This window comes from Arachis ipaensis, chromosome B07, assembly GCF_000816755.2.
Source record: "Arachis ipaensis cultivar K30076 chromosome B07, Araip1.1, whole genome shotgun sequence".
NCBI classification, from domain to species: Eukaryota; Viridiplantae; Streptophyta; class Magnoliopsida; order Fabales; family Fabaceae; genus Arachis; species Arachis ipaensis.
The window spans coordinates 117,776,053-117,792,424 of record NC_029791.2 but is presented as its reverse complement, the minus strand read 5'-3'; the positions used below and the strand labels follow the sequence as shown (position 1 = coordinate 117,792,424).

At 40.1% G+C, this 16,372-nt stretch overlaps 1 protein-coding gene across 1 annotated transcript; it reads right to left on the bottom strand.

Moving 5' to 3' along the window:
• Positions 8,472-8,885, bottom strand: LOC107607797. Its single transcript, XM_016309699.1, has one exon. It carries the CDS (start codon positions 8,883-8,885, stop codon positions 8,472-8,474), a length of 414 nt encoding a protein of 137 aa, XP_016165185.1.

Here is a 16,372-nt window from a genome sequence, read left to right as displayed (position 1 = left end):
CCCCGGCCGCAGCCGCCACAACTAACCCTAACCGCCATAAAAGTATAAAAAGCCAACTTTTTTTTTCTTTTTTTCTCCTCCGTACGAAAAAATGGAACATCATATTCTAGGTAGCAGTATTCCGGCCGCAGCCGCCACAACTAACCCTAACCGCCATAAAAGTATAAAAAGCCAACTTTTTTTTTCTTTTTTTCTCCTCCGTACGAAAAAATGGAACATCATATTCTAGGTACGCATAAGTTGTGTGGAGCTTCTTTGTCTTGTAGTGAGAGATATTTTGACTAAAATAACCTTGAATATGGTTATGATTTGTCCCTAGTGACCAGCTAGATCCAACGAGGATGGGTAATGGCTAAAAAATGGGGGGAGGGGGGAATTTACCTATTTAAAATAAATGGAGAAAAAATTTACTCAATTACAACAATTGAAAATTGGTTACTTGCCTGTCTTGATTTATTTTTATATAATTTGTGGTAACCTTTCACGTTTTACAACTAACACATAAACCGTGTTAAGCTCCAACGGTTTATGAAAGAAGCATAATAAACATAAACCGTGGTAACTTTTCATGGATTATGAAGTGAACATTGGGAGGCGTAAACCGTGATAACCTTCCACAGTTTATGAAGAGATCAGTTAAACCGTGGTAATCTCCCATGGTTTTTGAGTACCTATATATATACATAATTCCACAATTTTTGAGTACCTATATATATACATAACCCTAGTCGGCTGCAACATATGGAAGACAAAAGCATTTCTAACACTCGTTAAATTTTAAAAATATAAAATTCATGTACTCCTCATCATACTTGCAATATTAATATGATTAAATATAATTTTAAAAAATAGTATAAACATAGAACTTGAGCTTATATATTCTTTATTCATAATTGAAAATTCACATTTGTCATTTTTCATCTTTGTTTTAAATTTTCTCTAATAATAATAATTGTTCCTGTGTAGATCTGAACGCTCTGAGGTATAGCTCGTCCTGCTCTTGTTCAGGCCGGCTTTCCTTGGAGCAGAAGAATGGAACATCGTCTACTTGTCGAGAGGGCGGCGTTGGGCACCTGCAAAGAGACTCCAACGCTCAAGTAAGTAAGAGTGTGAAGTAATTCAGAGTCAAAACTGAATGTCTTGCGTACCTGTGACTAAGTGAGTCACTTGTATATAATGGAGTTGATGAGGACAGTTATCTGTATCGTTTGTTACCGGTTTGGGCGGGGTCTTCATTGGTGGCCCAATATTCGGGATTTTTAGTAGTTTCGTGGAGAGATTTGCGGGGGAGTTGTGTGCTTATCCTAGTTCCGAGATTATTGGTATAGATCGATTTAGGCTAACGGATCATAGCCCCCAAGGTTGACCTGTTTCAGAAGTCGAGCTATAAACAGGTTAAGCTTTTATGAGTTATAGCTCGGAACCAGGATCTAATGTTGGTTGTTTGTCACTGGCGACTTTGGAGTATAGTGGTTTTGATTTGCCGAGATATAGCTCGGAGCCCCCAAGCTTAACTCATTTATTGTCGAATTTGAAAAGAATAAAAGGTCAATCTTTTGAATTTTCGCGGTAATCCTTTTGGAAGTGGCTTTAGAAGAGAGAGAGAGAGAGTGTGTGTTGAAAAAGACAATTTCATTTAATGCGTGTTGGAAATTGGAACGACGGTAAGAGCTGGCCATTGATTTGCGTTTTTGGTTTTATCATCTACGGCTGGGGATTGTTTTTGAATGTGTAACGTTTACAGGAGGTGTGGGGTAGTGGGCTGGTGGGCGATTTTTGTTGGACTCTTTGAGTATCCGCTTTTAGGGGTTTTTTTCCTTTTCACTTGTGTTTGCGGAAAATGAGTAAGAAAGGTTAGTTTGTCTGTGTGCATGTTTGTTTTTCGAGATGGAGAAGGGAAAAAAGGTTGAGATAGGGACAGCCAGTAGTGGTAAGAAGGAGGTTAAAATTGTGGAAGATGTGTGGGTTTGGGACCATGCGAATCTATTTTTGTGGGTGGCGGAGTCGGTCAATGGGTATGCTTCGGTGTTTGACGATGAGCAGAGTGTATCGCAGTTAGTGTTAGTCTCTTCGTGGGTTAGGGAAGGTAGTGATATTAAACTTAGGTTTGTGACATGTAGTGCTAGTGATCGCGCCTTTCATTGCGGGGAAGGGTTTGAGTTCTTCTTCATGTATAGTTGTGTTTTTGTTGACTTAGGTGTGAAGTTCCCTTTTTCTGAGTTTGAACATGGCATGTTGATGCAGCTTAGGTGTGCACTGTTGCAGCTAAACCCTAATTCATGGGCATTTGTTAGGGCTTTTAAGATTCTGATGGGGTATTTAGAGATTGAACCCTCTTTGGAAGTCTTTTTTGCGTTGTTTCAGTGTAAAGGGGTTAGACGTGGTTGTTGGTTGAATCTTGCCAGTGCTCCGAGTCGTGCCATTTTCAGTTTATATAGGTCTTCTTATAAGGGTTTTAAATCTATGTTTTTAAAGATTGGTGTTGCTGAGGGTGAATTTCCCTGGTTTGTTTACGAATGCATGTTGGAGAGGTTTTCTTTATTCTGGGTTCTGAGGCCTAGACAGATATTGGATATGGATGGGATGGAGTATAGGAATGAGATGATTGTGAAATTTTTAGTTAATCATATTTTCTTTTCGGGTTTGTTGTCGGTTGTTGAACTTTTTGAGTTGGAAATGGATAAAGATGCATTGGCTGGATATATAGGTAATTGTTGTGTGTAGTTTGTTTGTATGTGGTTGTTTATGGTTTGTAATATCCTTTCCTGTTTATTTGTTTGCAGTTGAGAAGGCTCCCAAGGTGACTTCGAGTAGCTTGCGAGCTTATTTTCGGACGAAGAACGTCGAGAAGCAGGGTTCTAGTAGCTATATTATGGCAGAGAAGGGTGCTGAGATTAATCAACCATCTCGTAAGAAGGTTAATTTTGAACAAAAGAAGGGGTGAGGTCAAAAAGGATAGGCCTGTGAACCCTGCCGAGGGTAAGCTTGGCGGGAAGGATATTGATTTGGAGGTAGTGAAGCATTTTACTGAGAACCAGAGGGTGCTTCATGCGTACCGGGGAGATGAGGACTTGACTTCTTTTTGGAGTGAACACTTCCCGCTGAGTATGGTGGCTGATGAGTATTGTCAGAATCCGGCCGATGTCAAGCTCGTCCAGGAGGTTGGTGATATTGGAGTTTGTCAGTATCTGCAGGTATAGTATCTTTATTCATCTTTTCTTAGTAGTGTTTGCTTGTGTGAGTTTGATTTGTTTTGTTGGTTTATTGCAAGTGATGGGAGCTCGGCTAATATCCATCGGCCGAACACAAGAGTTGAAGCATGTGAGGGATTCATTTGATAAAGATACGGTTGATCAGTTGATGCAAGATAATTTGGAGAAAGGAAATAAGCTCCGTACTGCTCTGGATTTGGTTGACTCATTGCAAAATAAGCTAACAGCCACCGAAGGTGTTGGGGAAAAACTTGGTGAGAAGAAGGCTGCTTTGGAAGCTCGGTTAATAGTTCTTAGTGTTGAGAAGAAACAGCTTGAGACTAAGAAGGAAGATCATGGGCTTGAGATGTTCGCAGCTGGTTTTGAGAGGGTGGTTGAGCAGGCAAAGCTTCTGGTGCCTGGTGCTGATTTGTCTGCCATGGATCTGTGCAAAGTAGTCGTTGGTGATGAGTTGGTTGATGATGATGATGGTGTCGAGGGGGAGGGTGAAAACCCTAATGTTTAGCTTGTAGTAATTGTTGTTTTGTTTTGTGTATGTATGCTGGAACTTATTTAGGCTTATAGCCGTTAACGTTGTTTAATGGATTTGTTTTGGACCGCTGGCTTGTACTTTAGCCAAACAAATTTGGTAATGTTAGGATTTGGTTGCATGTTTCTATTACATGTTTGATTTTTGTGAAAAATGTGTTTGAATATGTGGGATTTTAGTATTATTTGTTGGTAGTATTCGGACGAATGGAATATGAGATAGAATGTAGATAATAGTTAATGTTTGTATTGTAATATGATGAATGAAAGAAGTGCGGGGTGGCGTGCCTCATTAAAACCTCTCTAGCAAAACCCTCCTTAGGGTTAAAATCTAGTAGTAGGAAAAAGAGTGCATTACCATGTTCGACTTATAGACTAACTGAAATACATTTTTAAAGAAGATGTGTTCCAACTGTTAAGTAGGATAGTTCCATCGAGCTTTTGTAATTTGTATGCTCCTTTGCCGATAACTCTTTGGATTCGAAATGGGCCTTCCCAATTGGCGCTTAGCTTGCCGTGTCCTTGTGGTTTTTGGACATCTTCTATTCTTCTGAAAACGAGGTCTCCATCTGAGAATGTCCTCGGTTTGAGTTTCTTATTGTACTTCCGAGTTATAGCTCGTTTAGTTGCTAGTTGTTGTAGTGCTGACTTGTCTCGGATCTCTTTGACGAGATCGAGCTCAGCTCTTCGGTTTTCGATGTTGTCACTTTTGCTGATATTTGTAGTTCTGGTGTTTTGTAGGGAGATCTCAATGAGTATCATGGCGTCACATCCGTATACCAACCTAAAGGGGGTTTCCTTTGTCGATGATTGTTATGTTGTGTTGTAAATCCATAGCACTTCAGGGATAAGCTCGGCCCATTCTCCTTTTGAGTCTTATAGTTTCTTTCTAAGGCCCTGTAAAATGATTTTATTGGCAGCTTCGACTAAACCGTTAGTTTGTGGATGTTCGACAGAGGAGAACTGTTGAACTATTAGGAAATTTTGTAAGAAGTTTGTGAACTTTGGATCTATAAATTGTCTACCGTTATCAGTAATAATGGATTGAGGAATACCGAATTGGCATAGTATGTTTTTCCATACAAAGAAAATAATTTTTTCGGAAGTTATTTTTGCCAATGGTGTTGCTTCTATCCATTTTGTAAAATAATCAATGGCGACAATTAAAAATTTAACCTGGCTTGGAGCGGGTGGAAAAGGTTCGAGGATATCTAGCCCCCACTTGTTGAACGGCCAGCATACGTCGGACATGTGTAACTCCTCGGCTGGGTTGTGGATGATTGGTACGTGACATTGGCAGTAATCGCAATGTTTAACTTTATTCATGTAGTCTTGTTGTAACGTCGGCCAATAATAACCTGCTCGGAGTATTTTGGCAGCTAAGCTTCGTCCTCCTATGTGTGTTCCACAAACGACTTCATGAACTTCGTTCATTGCCAGTTCGGATTCTGTCGTGTTCAGGCATTTTAGGAGAGGTCTTGTAAAACCTCTCTTATATAACTCATCGCCGAGTAGTGTGTAGAAGCTTGCCCTCCTTTTGAATTTTCTTTTGTTTTGAATGTTGTTGGGTAAGCTACCTGTTTGCAAGTAACTTATGAAAGGTGATCGCCAGTCATCTTCCTGCGAGAAACTTGAAATTGTTGTTAGCATAACACTAGGTTCATCAAGCTTAGTTGAGATAATACAGGTGTCGTAGTTTGACTTCTTGTTGTTGCTAATTTTGAAAGGATATCTGCTCTATCATTTTGTTCCCGAGGTATGTGGGAAATATTGAATTTTTGAAAATTGTTGACAAGGTTATTGACAATGGTGTTATATTTTTCTACTAATGGATCATTTACCTGGAATTACCTGTTACCTATTGTACCACTAGTAGGGAGTCACATTTGATGTTTAGCTGTGGTATGCCCATTGTGTGGGCCAGTTGCAGTCCTGCTATTAGCACTTCGTACTCTACTTGGTTGTTGCTTGCGTGGAAAGTAAATTGTAGGGATTGTTCTAATGTTGTTCCTTATTTGTCCTCAAGTAGTATTCCTGCTCTGAAACCCTTACTGTTTGAAGCTCCGTCGACGTATAGTGTGCATGGGTTGTCTTTAGGACCTTTTTCTTCTGAAGTGAGTTCTGCGATAAAGTCGGCCAGTGCTCGTGATTTGATGGCTCCTCGGGACTGGTATTGGATGTCATATTCTGACAACTCGATCGACCATTTGATTAATCTTCCTGCCAGTTCAGGTTTCATCAGTATTTGTCTTAAAGGTTGTTCAGTTCTGACCACAATGGTATGGCTTTGGAAATAATGCTGCAAGTGTCTGGCTGTTGTTACAATAGCTAGAGCCAGTTTTTCTAGCTTCGGGTATCGGACCTCGGTGTTCTGAAGGGATTTGCTGATGAAGTATACCGGGTGTTGTTGCTTTCCTATTTCTGTTACCAAAACAGAACTGATAGCATAATTGGTAATAGATAAATAGAGATAAAGTGGTTTACTAGCGTCTGGGATTCAGAGGATTGGAGGTGCTGATAGCATGGCTTTGAGTTCGGTGAAGGCTGCATTTTCGGTCTAGTGGAACTTTTCTTGTTTTCTTAGACTTTTGAAAAAATAATGTGATCGGTAGGCTATGCGGGGTAGAAACCTGGCCAATGCTGCAAGTCGGCCAGTCAATTGTTGAACTTCTTTTACCATCTTTGGGCTCCTCATGTTAAGGATTGCCTAGCATTTTTTGGGGTTTGCTTCAATACTTCGGCAAGTTAGCATGAAGCTGAGGAATTTTCCACTCTGAACTCCAAAAGCGCATTTTTCTGGATTGAGCTTCATGTTGTACCTTCGAAGTTGTTGAAATATTTCTTTTAAATCGTTAACGTGGTTTGTTTATGTGCTGACTTTGCCACCATGTCGTCAACATAGACTTCTATGTTCTGGCCGATTTGGTTTGTAAAAATTTTGTCCATGACCCTCTGATAAGTAGCACCTGCATTTTTTAGTCCAAACAGCATAACCTTATAGCAGAAATTACCCTTGTGAGTGATAAAAGCAGTTTTATCCTGGTCAGCCGAATGCATTAGTATTTGGTTATAGCCAGAATAAGCATCCATAAAACTTAAACATCGAAAGCCAGAAGAGTTGTCAACCAGTTTATCAATGCACATGAGGGGGTATGCGTCCTTTGGACAGGCCTTGTTAAGGTCTGTATAGTCCACACACATCCTCCACTTATCGTTGTTCTTTTTTACCATTACCACGTTGGCTAACCAGGTGGAGTATCTGAGCTCTTTGATTAAACCAGCATTGAGGAGCTTTTGGGTTTCCTCCAGGGAGGCTGCCCTTTTATCTATACCAAGGTGTCTTTTCTTCTGAGCTATAGGTCGGATTGATGGGTTGATAGCTAGCTTGTGACAGATGACGTTGGGGTCTATCCCTGGCATATCTACCGGAGTCCATGCGAATAGGTCGACGTTGTGCCTTAATAGCTTGGGATCTCGTTCTTCATTTTTTAGTGCGTTGCTGAGGTATGTATATTTTCCTTCCTCGGTCGTTAATTGAATCTTAGTAAGGTCGTCTGTTGGCATATGTCGTTCTTGATAGTTGGCTCTAGGGTCCAGGTCGGCCAGGGGAGGCAAATGTTTTGAATTATATATTGCTTGGACATACTGCTGTTCAGGCTGTCTTGATTGTTCGTTCTTCAGGCTGGCATTATAGCACTGCCTGGCTTCCTTTTGGTCTCTGTGGATGGTTACAAATTTGTTATCCTGCGAGAGAAACTTAACACACAAATGCACAGTAGAAACAATAACATTGAATGCATTCAAGGAAGGTCTGCCTAGAATGATATTATAAGGACTTTTGCAATCGATAACGAGATATTGTATCTCTATGGTTTTACGTCAGGATAATCTCCAAAGGTGGTTTGTAACCAGATGTAACCTCGGATGGAAACTCGCTCACCTGAGAAACCTACCAATTCTTCGGATGAAGGTTGGAGGGTCTTGTCGCTCAGTTTCATTTTCTGAAATGTTGAATAAAATAACACATCTGCGCTGCTCCCTGGATCCATCAGGATCTTCTTTAGTGGCTCTCCAACCTGTGCTGTGATGACAGCGAGGTCGTCCAGGTTGCGGTCGGCTGCCTTAGAGTCTTTAGGGATGAATGAGATTTTTGGTTTCTCTTTGTTGATGGGTTGGGATGAGGTTGACTCTATCATGGTCATCATAGCTCGGTACGACCTTTTCCTTGCCGAGTTTGTACATCCACCACCTGCAAAACCACCGGAAATGCAATTTATTATTCTGCAAGGTGGATAGATATCACTGTCTACCTTTTTCCCTTTGTATCGGGAATTTTCAGTTGCTTTAGCTTGTTGGCTGAGGTCTTCTGTGTTCTGTTTTCATCCGTAGCTATCGATATATTGGTCCAATAGTCCTTGGCGGGCTAGCTTCTCGAAGACATCTTTTACTATTACACAGTCATCTGTGGTGTGTTCATACTTCTGATGGAAGGCGCAGTATTTGGATTTACTACATATCATTAGTCCTGATATGTACCGGCCCTGTTTGGAGGTTTGATGAGTTTCGAATGTAGGATGTCTTTTATGATGTCCTCCCTTTTTGTATTAAGGGGAGTGTAGCTGTCAAACTTCGGTGTCAGTCTGAATGCCCTCTGGTTTATTTGCAGCTCGAGTGCTTGTTTCATCTCTCGTCCTCTCTATTCAAGGTAGGTTTTCCCGCTCTTCGCAGTGCTCAAAATTCCTCAATTTCGATCTGGGTTGTTGCTTTTTCTCGGAATTCAGCCAGAGTCTTTGGTTTTGCTATGACTATGGATTCTTGGAATTTTCCTGAGCGAAGACCGCTCTTTAGGGCGTGGAGGTGGACTTCAAGGTTTACGTTGGGTATTTCATTGGTTGCTTCTGCGAACCTGGTCATGTAGTCTTTCAGGCTTTCATTCGGTCCTTGTTTGATAGTGCTCAGGTAGTCAGAATTGTGGACGTATATTTTGGATGCGGCAAAATGCTTGATGAACTGGTTGGCCAGCTCATCAAAATTGGAAATGGAACCTTCAGGGAGGTTGGAAAACCAAATTAGGGCGGCTCCATCCAGAAAGGTTGGGAAAGTGCGGCACAAAATTGGGTCAGATTCTTTGTTCATGAACATCATAGTGTGGAATTTAGTGACGTAGACATTCGGGTCTCCTATTTCTTGGTAGGTTTTAAAGTCGTTGGTAGGGTGAAGTTTTTGGACATTTCGAAGCTCATAACCTCCTTTGTGAAGGGGTTGGTTCTTTTGGTGGTTGTTTTCGGGGGATTGGGTATGGTGTGTTTTGTCTCCGATGTGTGCTCATCGTTGTTGTCTTTGTCTTCAACGTTCTTGTTCTCTCTTCCTTTGCTATGGTCGTGCTGCCTTTGGCGTAAGAGTTTGGCCATTCTCTGGTTCTCAGCCATGAGAGCCTCATTGATTGCCAGGAGTTCGGCCTGGTTAGTATTCGAGGGAGCATGGTTTTGCTCGTCTGCCATATGCTGTGACCTGCAAAAAAGAGTAGAAAATGTATAGAATAAAAGGTTTGTGGGGTTAGAAAAAGTCGAGGCCCCATGGTGGGTGCCAAATGTTCCTATCTAGATCTGGACACTCTGAGGTATAGCTCGTCCTGCTCTTGTTCATGCCGGCTTTCCTTGGAGCAGAAGAATGGAACGTCATTTACTTGTTGAGAGGGCGGCGTTGGGCACCTGCAAAGAGACTCCAATGCTCAAGTAAGTAAGAGTTTGAAGTAATTCAGAGTCAAAACTGAATGTCTTGCGTACCTGTGACTAAGTGAGTCACTTGTATATAATGGAGTTGCTGAGGGCAGTTATCCATATTGTTTGTTACCGTTTTGGGCAGGGTCTCCGTTGGTGGCCCGATATTCGGGGTTTTTAGTAGTTTCGTGGAGAGATTTGCGGGGGAGTTGTGTGCTGATTCTGGTTCCGAGATTATTGGTATAGATCGGTTTAGGCTAACGGATCATAGCCCCCAAGGTTGACCTGTTTCAGAAGTCGAGCTATAAACAGGTTAAGCTTTTATGAGTTATAGCTCGGAACCAGGATCTAATGTTGGTTGTTTGTCACTGGCGACTTTGGAGTATAGTGGTTTTGATTTGCCGAGATATAGCTCGGAGCCCCCAAGCTTAACTCATTTATTGTCGAATTTGAAAAGAATAAAAGGTCAATCTTTTGAATTTTCGCGGTAATCCTTTTGGAAGTGGCTTTAGAAGAGAGAGAGAGAGAGTGTGTGTTGAAAAAGACAATTTCATTTAATGCGTGTTGGAAATTGGAACGACGGTAAGAGCTGGCCATTGATTTGCGTTTTTGGTTTTATCATCTACGGCTGGGGATTGTTTTTGAATGTGTAACGTTTACAGGAGGTGTGGGGTAGTGGGCTGGTGGGCGATTTTTGTTGGACTCTTTGAGTATCCGCTTTTAGGGGTTTTTTTCCTTTTCACTTGTGTTTGCGGAAAATGAGTAAGAAAGGTTAGTTTGTCTGTGTGCATGTTTGTTTTTCGAGATGGAGAAGGGAAAAAAGGTTGAGATAGGGACAGCCAGTAGTGGTAAGAAGGAGGTTAAAATTGTGGAAGATGTGTGGGTTTGGGACCATGCGAATCTATTTTTGTGGGTGGCGGAGTCGGTCAATGGGTATGCTTCGGTGTTTGACGATGAGCAGAGTGTATCGCAGTTAGTGTTAGTCTCTTCGTGGGTTAGGGAAGGTAGTGATATTAAACTTAGGTTTGTGACATGTAGTGCTAGTGATCGCGCCTTTCATTGCGGGGAAGGGTTTGAGTTCTTCTTCATGTATAGTTGTGTTTTTGTTGACTTAGGTGTGAAGTTCCCTTTTTCTGAGTTTGAACATGGCATGTTGATGCAGCTTAGGTGTGCACTGTTGCAGCTAAACCCTAATTCATGGGCATTTGTTAGGGCTTTTAAGATTCTGATGGGGTATTTAGAGATTGAACCCTCTTTGGAAGTCTTTTTTGCGTTGTTTCAGTGTAAAGGGGTTAGACGTGGTTGTTGGTTGAATCTTGCCAGTGCTCCGAGTCGTGCCATTTTCAGTTTATATAGGTCTTCTTATAAGGGTTTTAAATCTATGTTTTTAAAGATTGGTGTTGCTGAGGGTGAATTTCCCTGGTTTGTTTACGAATGCATGTTGGAGAGGTTTTCTTTATTCTGGGTTCTGAGGCCTAGACAGATATTGGATATGGATGGGATGGAGTATAGGAATGAGATGATTGTGAAATTTTTAGTTAATCATATTTTCTTTTCGGGTTTGTTGTCGGTTGTTGAACTTTTTGAGTTGGAAATGGATAAAGATGCATTGGCTGGATATATAGGTAATTGTTGTGTGTAGTTTGTTTGTATGTGGTTGTTTATGGTTTGTAATATCCTTTCCTGTTTATTTGTTTGCAGTTGAGAAGGCTCCCAAGGTGACTTCGAGTAGCTTGCGAGCTTATTTTCGGACGAAGAACGTCGAGAAGCAGGGTTCTAGTAGCTATATTATGGCAGAGAAGGGTGCTGAGATTAATCAACCATCTCGTAAGAAGGTTAATTTTGAACAAAAGAAGGGGTGAGGTCAAAAAGGATAGGCCTGTGAACCCTGCCGAGGGTAAGCTTGGCGGGAAGGATATTGATTTGGAGGTAGTGAAGCATTTTACTGAGAACCAGAGGGTGCTTCATGCGTACCGGGGAGATGAGGACTTGACTTCTTTTTGGAGTGAACACTTCCCGCTGAGTATGGTGGCTGATGAGTATTGTCAGAATCCGGCCGATGTCAAGCTCGTCCAGGAGGTTGGTGATATTGGAGTTTGTCAGTATCTGCAGGTATAGTATCTTTATTCATCTTTTCTTAGTAGTGTTTGCTTGTGTGAGTTTGATTTGTTTTGTTGGTTTATTGCAAGTGATGGGAGCTCGGCTAATATCCATCGGCCGAACACAAGAGTTGAAGCATGTGAGGGATTCATTTGATAAAGATACGGTTGATCAGTTGATGCAAGATAATTTGGAGAAAGGAAATAAGCTCCGTACTGCTCTGGATTTGGTTGACTCATTGCAAAATAAGCTAACAGCCACCGAAGGTGTTGGGGAAAAACTTGGTGAGAAGAAGGCTGCTTTGGAAGCTCGGTTAATAGTTCTTAGTGTTGAGAAGAAACAGCTTGAGACTAAGAAGGAAGATCATGGGCTTGAGATGTTCGCAGCTGGTTTTGAGAGGGTGGTTGAGCAGGCAAAGCTTCTGGTGCCTGGTGCTGATTTGTCTGCCATGGATCTGTGCAAAGTAGTCGTTGGTGATGAGTTGGTTGATGATGATGATGGTGTCGAGGGGGAGGGTGAAAACCCTAATGTTTAGCTTGTAGTAATTGTTGTTTTGTTTTGTGTATGTATGCTGGAACTTATTTAGGCTTATAGCCGTTAACGTTGTTTAATGGATTTGTTTTGGACCGCTGGCTTGTACTTTAGCCAAACAAATTTGGTAATGTTAGGATTTGGTTGCATGTTTCTATTACATGTTTGATTTTTGTGAAAAATGTGTTTGAATATGTGGGATTTTAGTATTATTTGTTGGTAGTATTCGGACGAATGGAATATGAGATAGAATGTAGATAATAGTTAATGTTTGTATTGTAATATGATGAATGAAAGAAGTGCGGGATAATAGACAATAGACAAACTGTTATGGCCCAGCCCCGTTAGGTGCAAATGCCGCCCGGCCCATAGACAAACCGATCCGCACGACCGGGTCAACCCGCCCAATAACGGATCAATAATAATAATAATAATAATAATAATAATAATAATAATAGACAAACTGTTATGGCCCAGCCCCGTTAGGTGCAAATGCCGCCCGGCCCATAGACAAACCGATCCGCACGACCGGGTCAATGTGCAACCCGCCCAATCCACGACTCGGACACACGTCCTGATTGACAGCTGCATGACAGCTGTGGGGAGCGAAGCTTCCTGGAAGGAGGCCTCCCCTCGTGGGCCCGCCCTACTGACAAGGTATATAAGGGGAGGGTCCTACCCCTTCCCTAAGGTACGTCATTACTATTTCTCCTCTCCGCCACTTGCACACCCACTGACTTGAGCGTCGGAGTGTCTTTGCAGGTGGCACCCCCCTCAACTTCAGAAGTTCTCGGGAAGTCGGCCGCACATACCTCTCAGAACTCAGGTCCAAGCTGGGACCCATCTTCACACCCGACAAGCAATCCTACACCGTCCGGTAACCGTCCTACCGAACACAAACAAATCAATATAATAAACGTGCTAATAGCTCTCCTCTCTTAATGGTAATAGTCTGATTCTCCAAATACCAATATTACATAATGACATTAATTAACGCGAAATCACTTCTTGATCACATTGTCCTCTTATTTACTTTTATTTGATATTCCTAAAGATAACGCGAACAAACATGTAGTCCTATATTGTTTTAGGTGAAGATAGTATAACTAAGGAAGATATATAACATGCACAAAACTTTGACACATATCGAGCATCCAAAAACCGTGGTACCCACGGTGTATGCCCAAACTGATCTCTTCATAAATCGTGGGAGGTTACCATGGTTTATGCCTCCCAATGTTCACTTAATCCGTAGAAGGTTACCACAATTTATGTTTATGATGCTTCTTTCATAAACCGTTGGAGCTTACCACGGTTTATGTGTTAGTTGTAAAACGTGAAAGGTTATCACGGATTATATAAAATAATAAAAATGAATCAGGACATGCAAGTAACTAATTCTCAATTGTTGTAATTGAGAGTAAACTTTTTCTCCATTTATTTTAAATAGGTAAATTGCCGTGCAACTATGTATCCTTTAAATATTGTCTTTTATTCAGCCTTTAGAAGAGAAAGAAAATAAAAAATAAGTAACTTCTCTAATTTTTTGAATAACTGGTCCATAAAAGTGGGTATTCAAATTAATTAAATAATAATAAATCCTTAAAAAAGCTGACTAAAGACTAAATTTTAAAAGACAAGTAGTCTTTTTCATATTAAAAATATAATATTACAAAAAAAAAGAGAGATTTATATAAGAATTAATTTGATCAATTTTTAAAATTTTAAGGATGAAAATGATGTACGTGTGTATTTTTTAAAACTAATTTGACTCTAAATGAATTTATAATATTTGTTATTGACGGGACACATTAATTAATTATCTTATAATACGTTATCATTTAATTACTAGAAGATCAATTTGATTTATATTTTATTTTTTAGAGACTAATATAATTAAAATAATTTTTTAAACTTATTTAAAGAATAAATAATTTTTAAGAATGAATTTGATTATTAATTCTTAATTAATTTATTTTTTTTTCTTTGACAAATAATCTATCTATCTATCATATATGCAGAACCATTTTGGTTAGGCGGTTAGGCCCTTGTTGCTACAAGGTTTGACAAAACGCACAAAAACTCTCTATTATCCACATCCGCTCGACTTGCGCTCTGATTCGACTTCATATAAAATTGATGGCTACGGAACCTTTCCTGGATTCAACTTGGACATAGCTTCACATAAATTCGGCTTGTCCTTGTTATGCTTACCTTTCTAACCGATTGCTAGCTCTTCGTGCTCCTATCCGGTTCGTGTCTACTAAAACTGCCTGCTGTCAATCTACACTCTTTACATTTTTTATTTTATATCTAAACGATGGGATCAAACAATTCTCTTCTCGAAGTCAAGCCATCCATTAACGAAAAAAGGCTTGCGGGCTCCGGATGGAAAGGTTCGAAGAGATATGCCAATATAGCTTCCGTGGATCTAGTGGGAATGAGATTCTATGCCCAAGTCAGTCTCTTAAGAGTCAAGCACGTTCCGGCGTCGTACAATGCCATACCGAAACCGCTTCAACACTAATTAGTAATTAGCAAGGTTTTGAAAACCGGACCGGTCATTGAACTGCTCTAATCATTGGTTCACTGATTTATTGGTCTAACCGGTCTAACCGTGGTTCAACCGAAAAAACCGTTCCTTAATAAAATAATAAATAAATTATAAATAAACATCACAAAGTATCTTTCAAATTTAAAACCCGAAGCTTTGTTTCTTTTTTCTGGGTTGTAAACGAAACGGCGACGAGACGACGGCGAGCTGCTCCAAGGCTTGAACAAAGAAGCCAGGGATGGGGATGACGTGCCGCGCTAGAATAGAGGTCCTGGGTTTTGGCTCGGGAAAGGGGGAAGGAGGAACCCACGGAGGCGCCAACAACCACGCACGGCGGTAGTAGAATCATTGAGGAGGAGGCTAGGGTTTTGGTTTGTCAGTATTGTGAACTTTGCTTTAGAAGGGGATGAGATGAGTGTGGCATTCACGAATGAGAGAGGGGTGTTGGGGGAAGGAGGTGACCGGGTGAGAGTGAGGCGTTGCTTTTCCTTTTTTTTCTTTTTTCCAAAAAACTCCAAATGGCGTCGTTTTTAAGGAACCGGTCGGTTTCCGGTTCGGTCTAACCGGCCGGTTTTTGACCGGTTCAACGATTTTTAAACGGTTCTTGACAGAGCGGTTATAGATAGCGGATCGGACCGTTTTTGTTGCCGGTTTCCGGTTGAATCGGTTCGACCGGCCAGTCCGGTCCGGTTTTCAGAACATTGGTAATTAGCAAAAGTCAACTTAAAAACCCCAATTTTATGAAAATTAAACGGTGGAAACTCACCTGCAGTCGACTGTAGGTGAAGTTGCTTCTGGATGGTTGACACGTGTTACTATATGGTTTAAAAAAAACCGATTTATTTTATATAAATGGTTTATTCAAAAAATTGATTTAAGTAGATCAAATAACTACCTTTAAAATAATTTCAATTCTTTCTGCGTGTTATTCCTAAATTCCTAACAGATGAATTTGGTATGTTCTTCTTTTTCATTCTTATTGACCAATTTTTCTTTAAATTTATCTGAAACTTTTATTTATTTAATTTTCGTCAAATATATGTATACAAATTATTTGAAAAAGTAACATTTAGTATTCTGAAAAAGAAACAAAATTCACGTTTTTTTATAGGAATGGCATAAATGGTATCATCTGTCCTTTTTTTGTGTCTCTGTTTCTATCTTCTTGATTAATCCAATCAATTTTTATAGTGACTCTAGCCAAAGATGTGAACAGTAGAACTCCAAATTTTTTTTTTCTTACCAAAAATAGGAGACTCGAACCCGCAACCTCTTAATTGTGTCTTGAGAGACTATGCCATTTGAGCTATTACTCATTGGCATAGAACTCCTAAAATTGTTGTCTAATATCCAATCAATTTCATCATGAATATCAAAATGGTGTGATGACGTAAACATGTACGTATTTATTAAATAATTTTCATCATTTAAGAAATACATTTAAAATAATAAATTTGATTAAAAAATATAAATAAGAAGAACATACCTAATTAAAAGTTTGATATTAGTTCTAAAAAAGGGATTGGAAGAAAATGAACGTGTAAAAACGAAAAGAATGGAATAAAAATAACCGTTTGGTCCAATTCAAACCGATTTTTTTAAATAAATCATTTGTATATTTTTTAAACCATATAGTAACACGTGTCAGCCATCCAAAAACAACTTCACGTGCAGTTGACTGGAGGTGAGTTTCTGCCAAATTAAACCCAATAAATATTTGTTTTAAA

What these genes read in the sequence shown, in the direction of transcription:
- LOC107607797 (XM_016309699.1), bottom strand. Translation starts at nt 8,885, where the DNA reads ATGATGTTCATGAACAAAGAATCTGACCCAATTTTGTGCCGCACTTTC.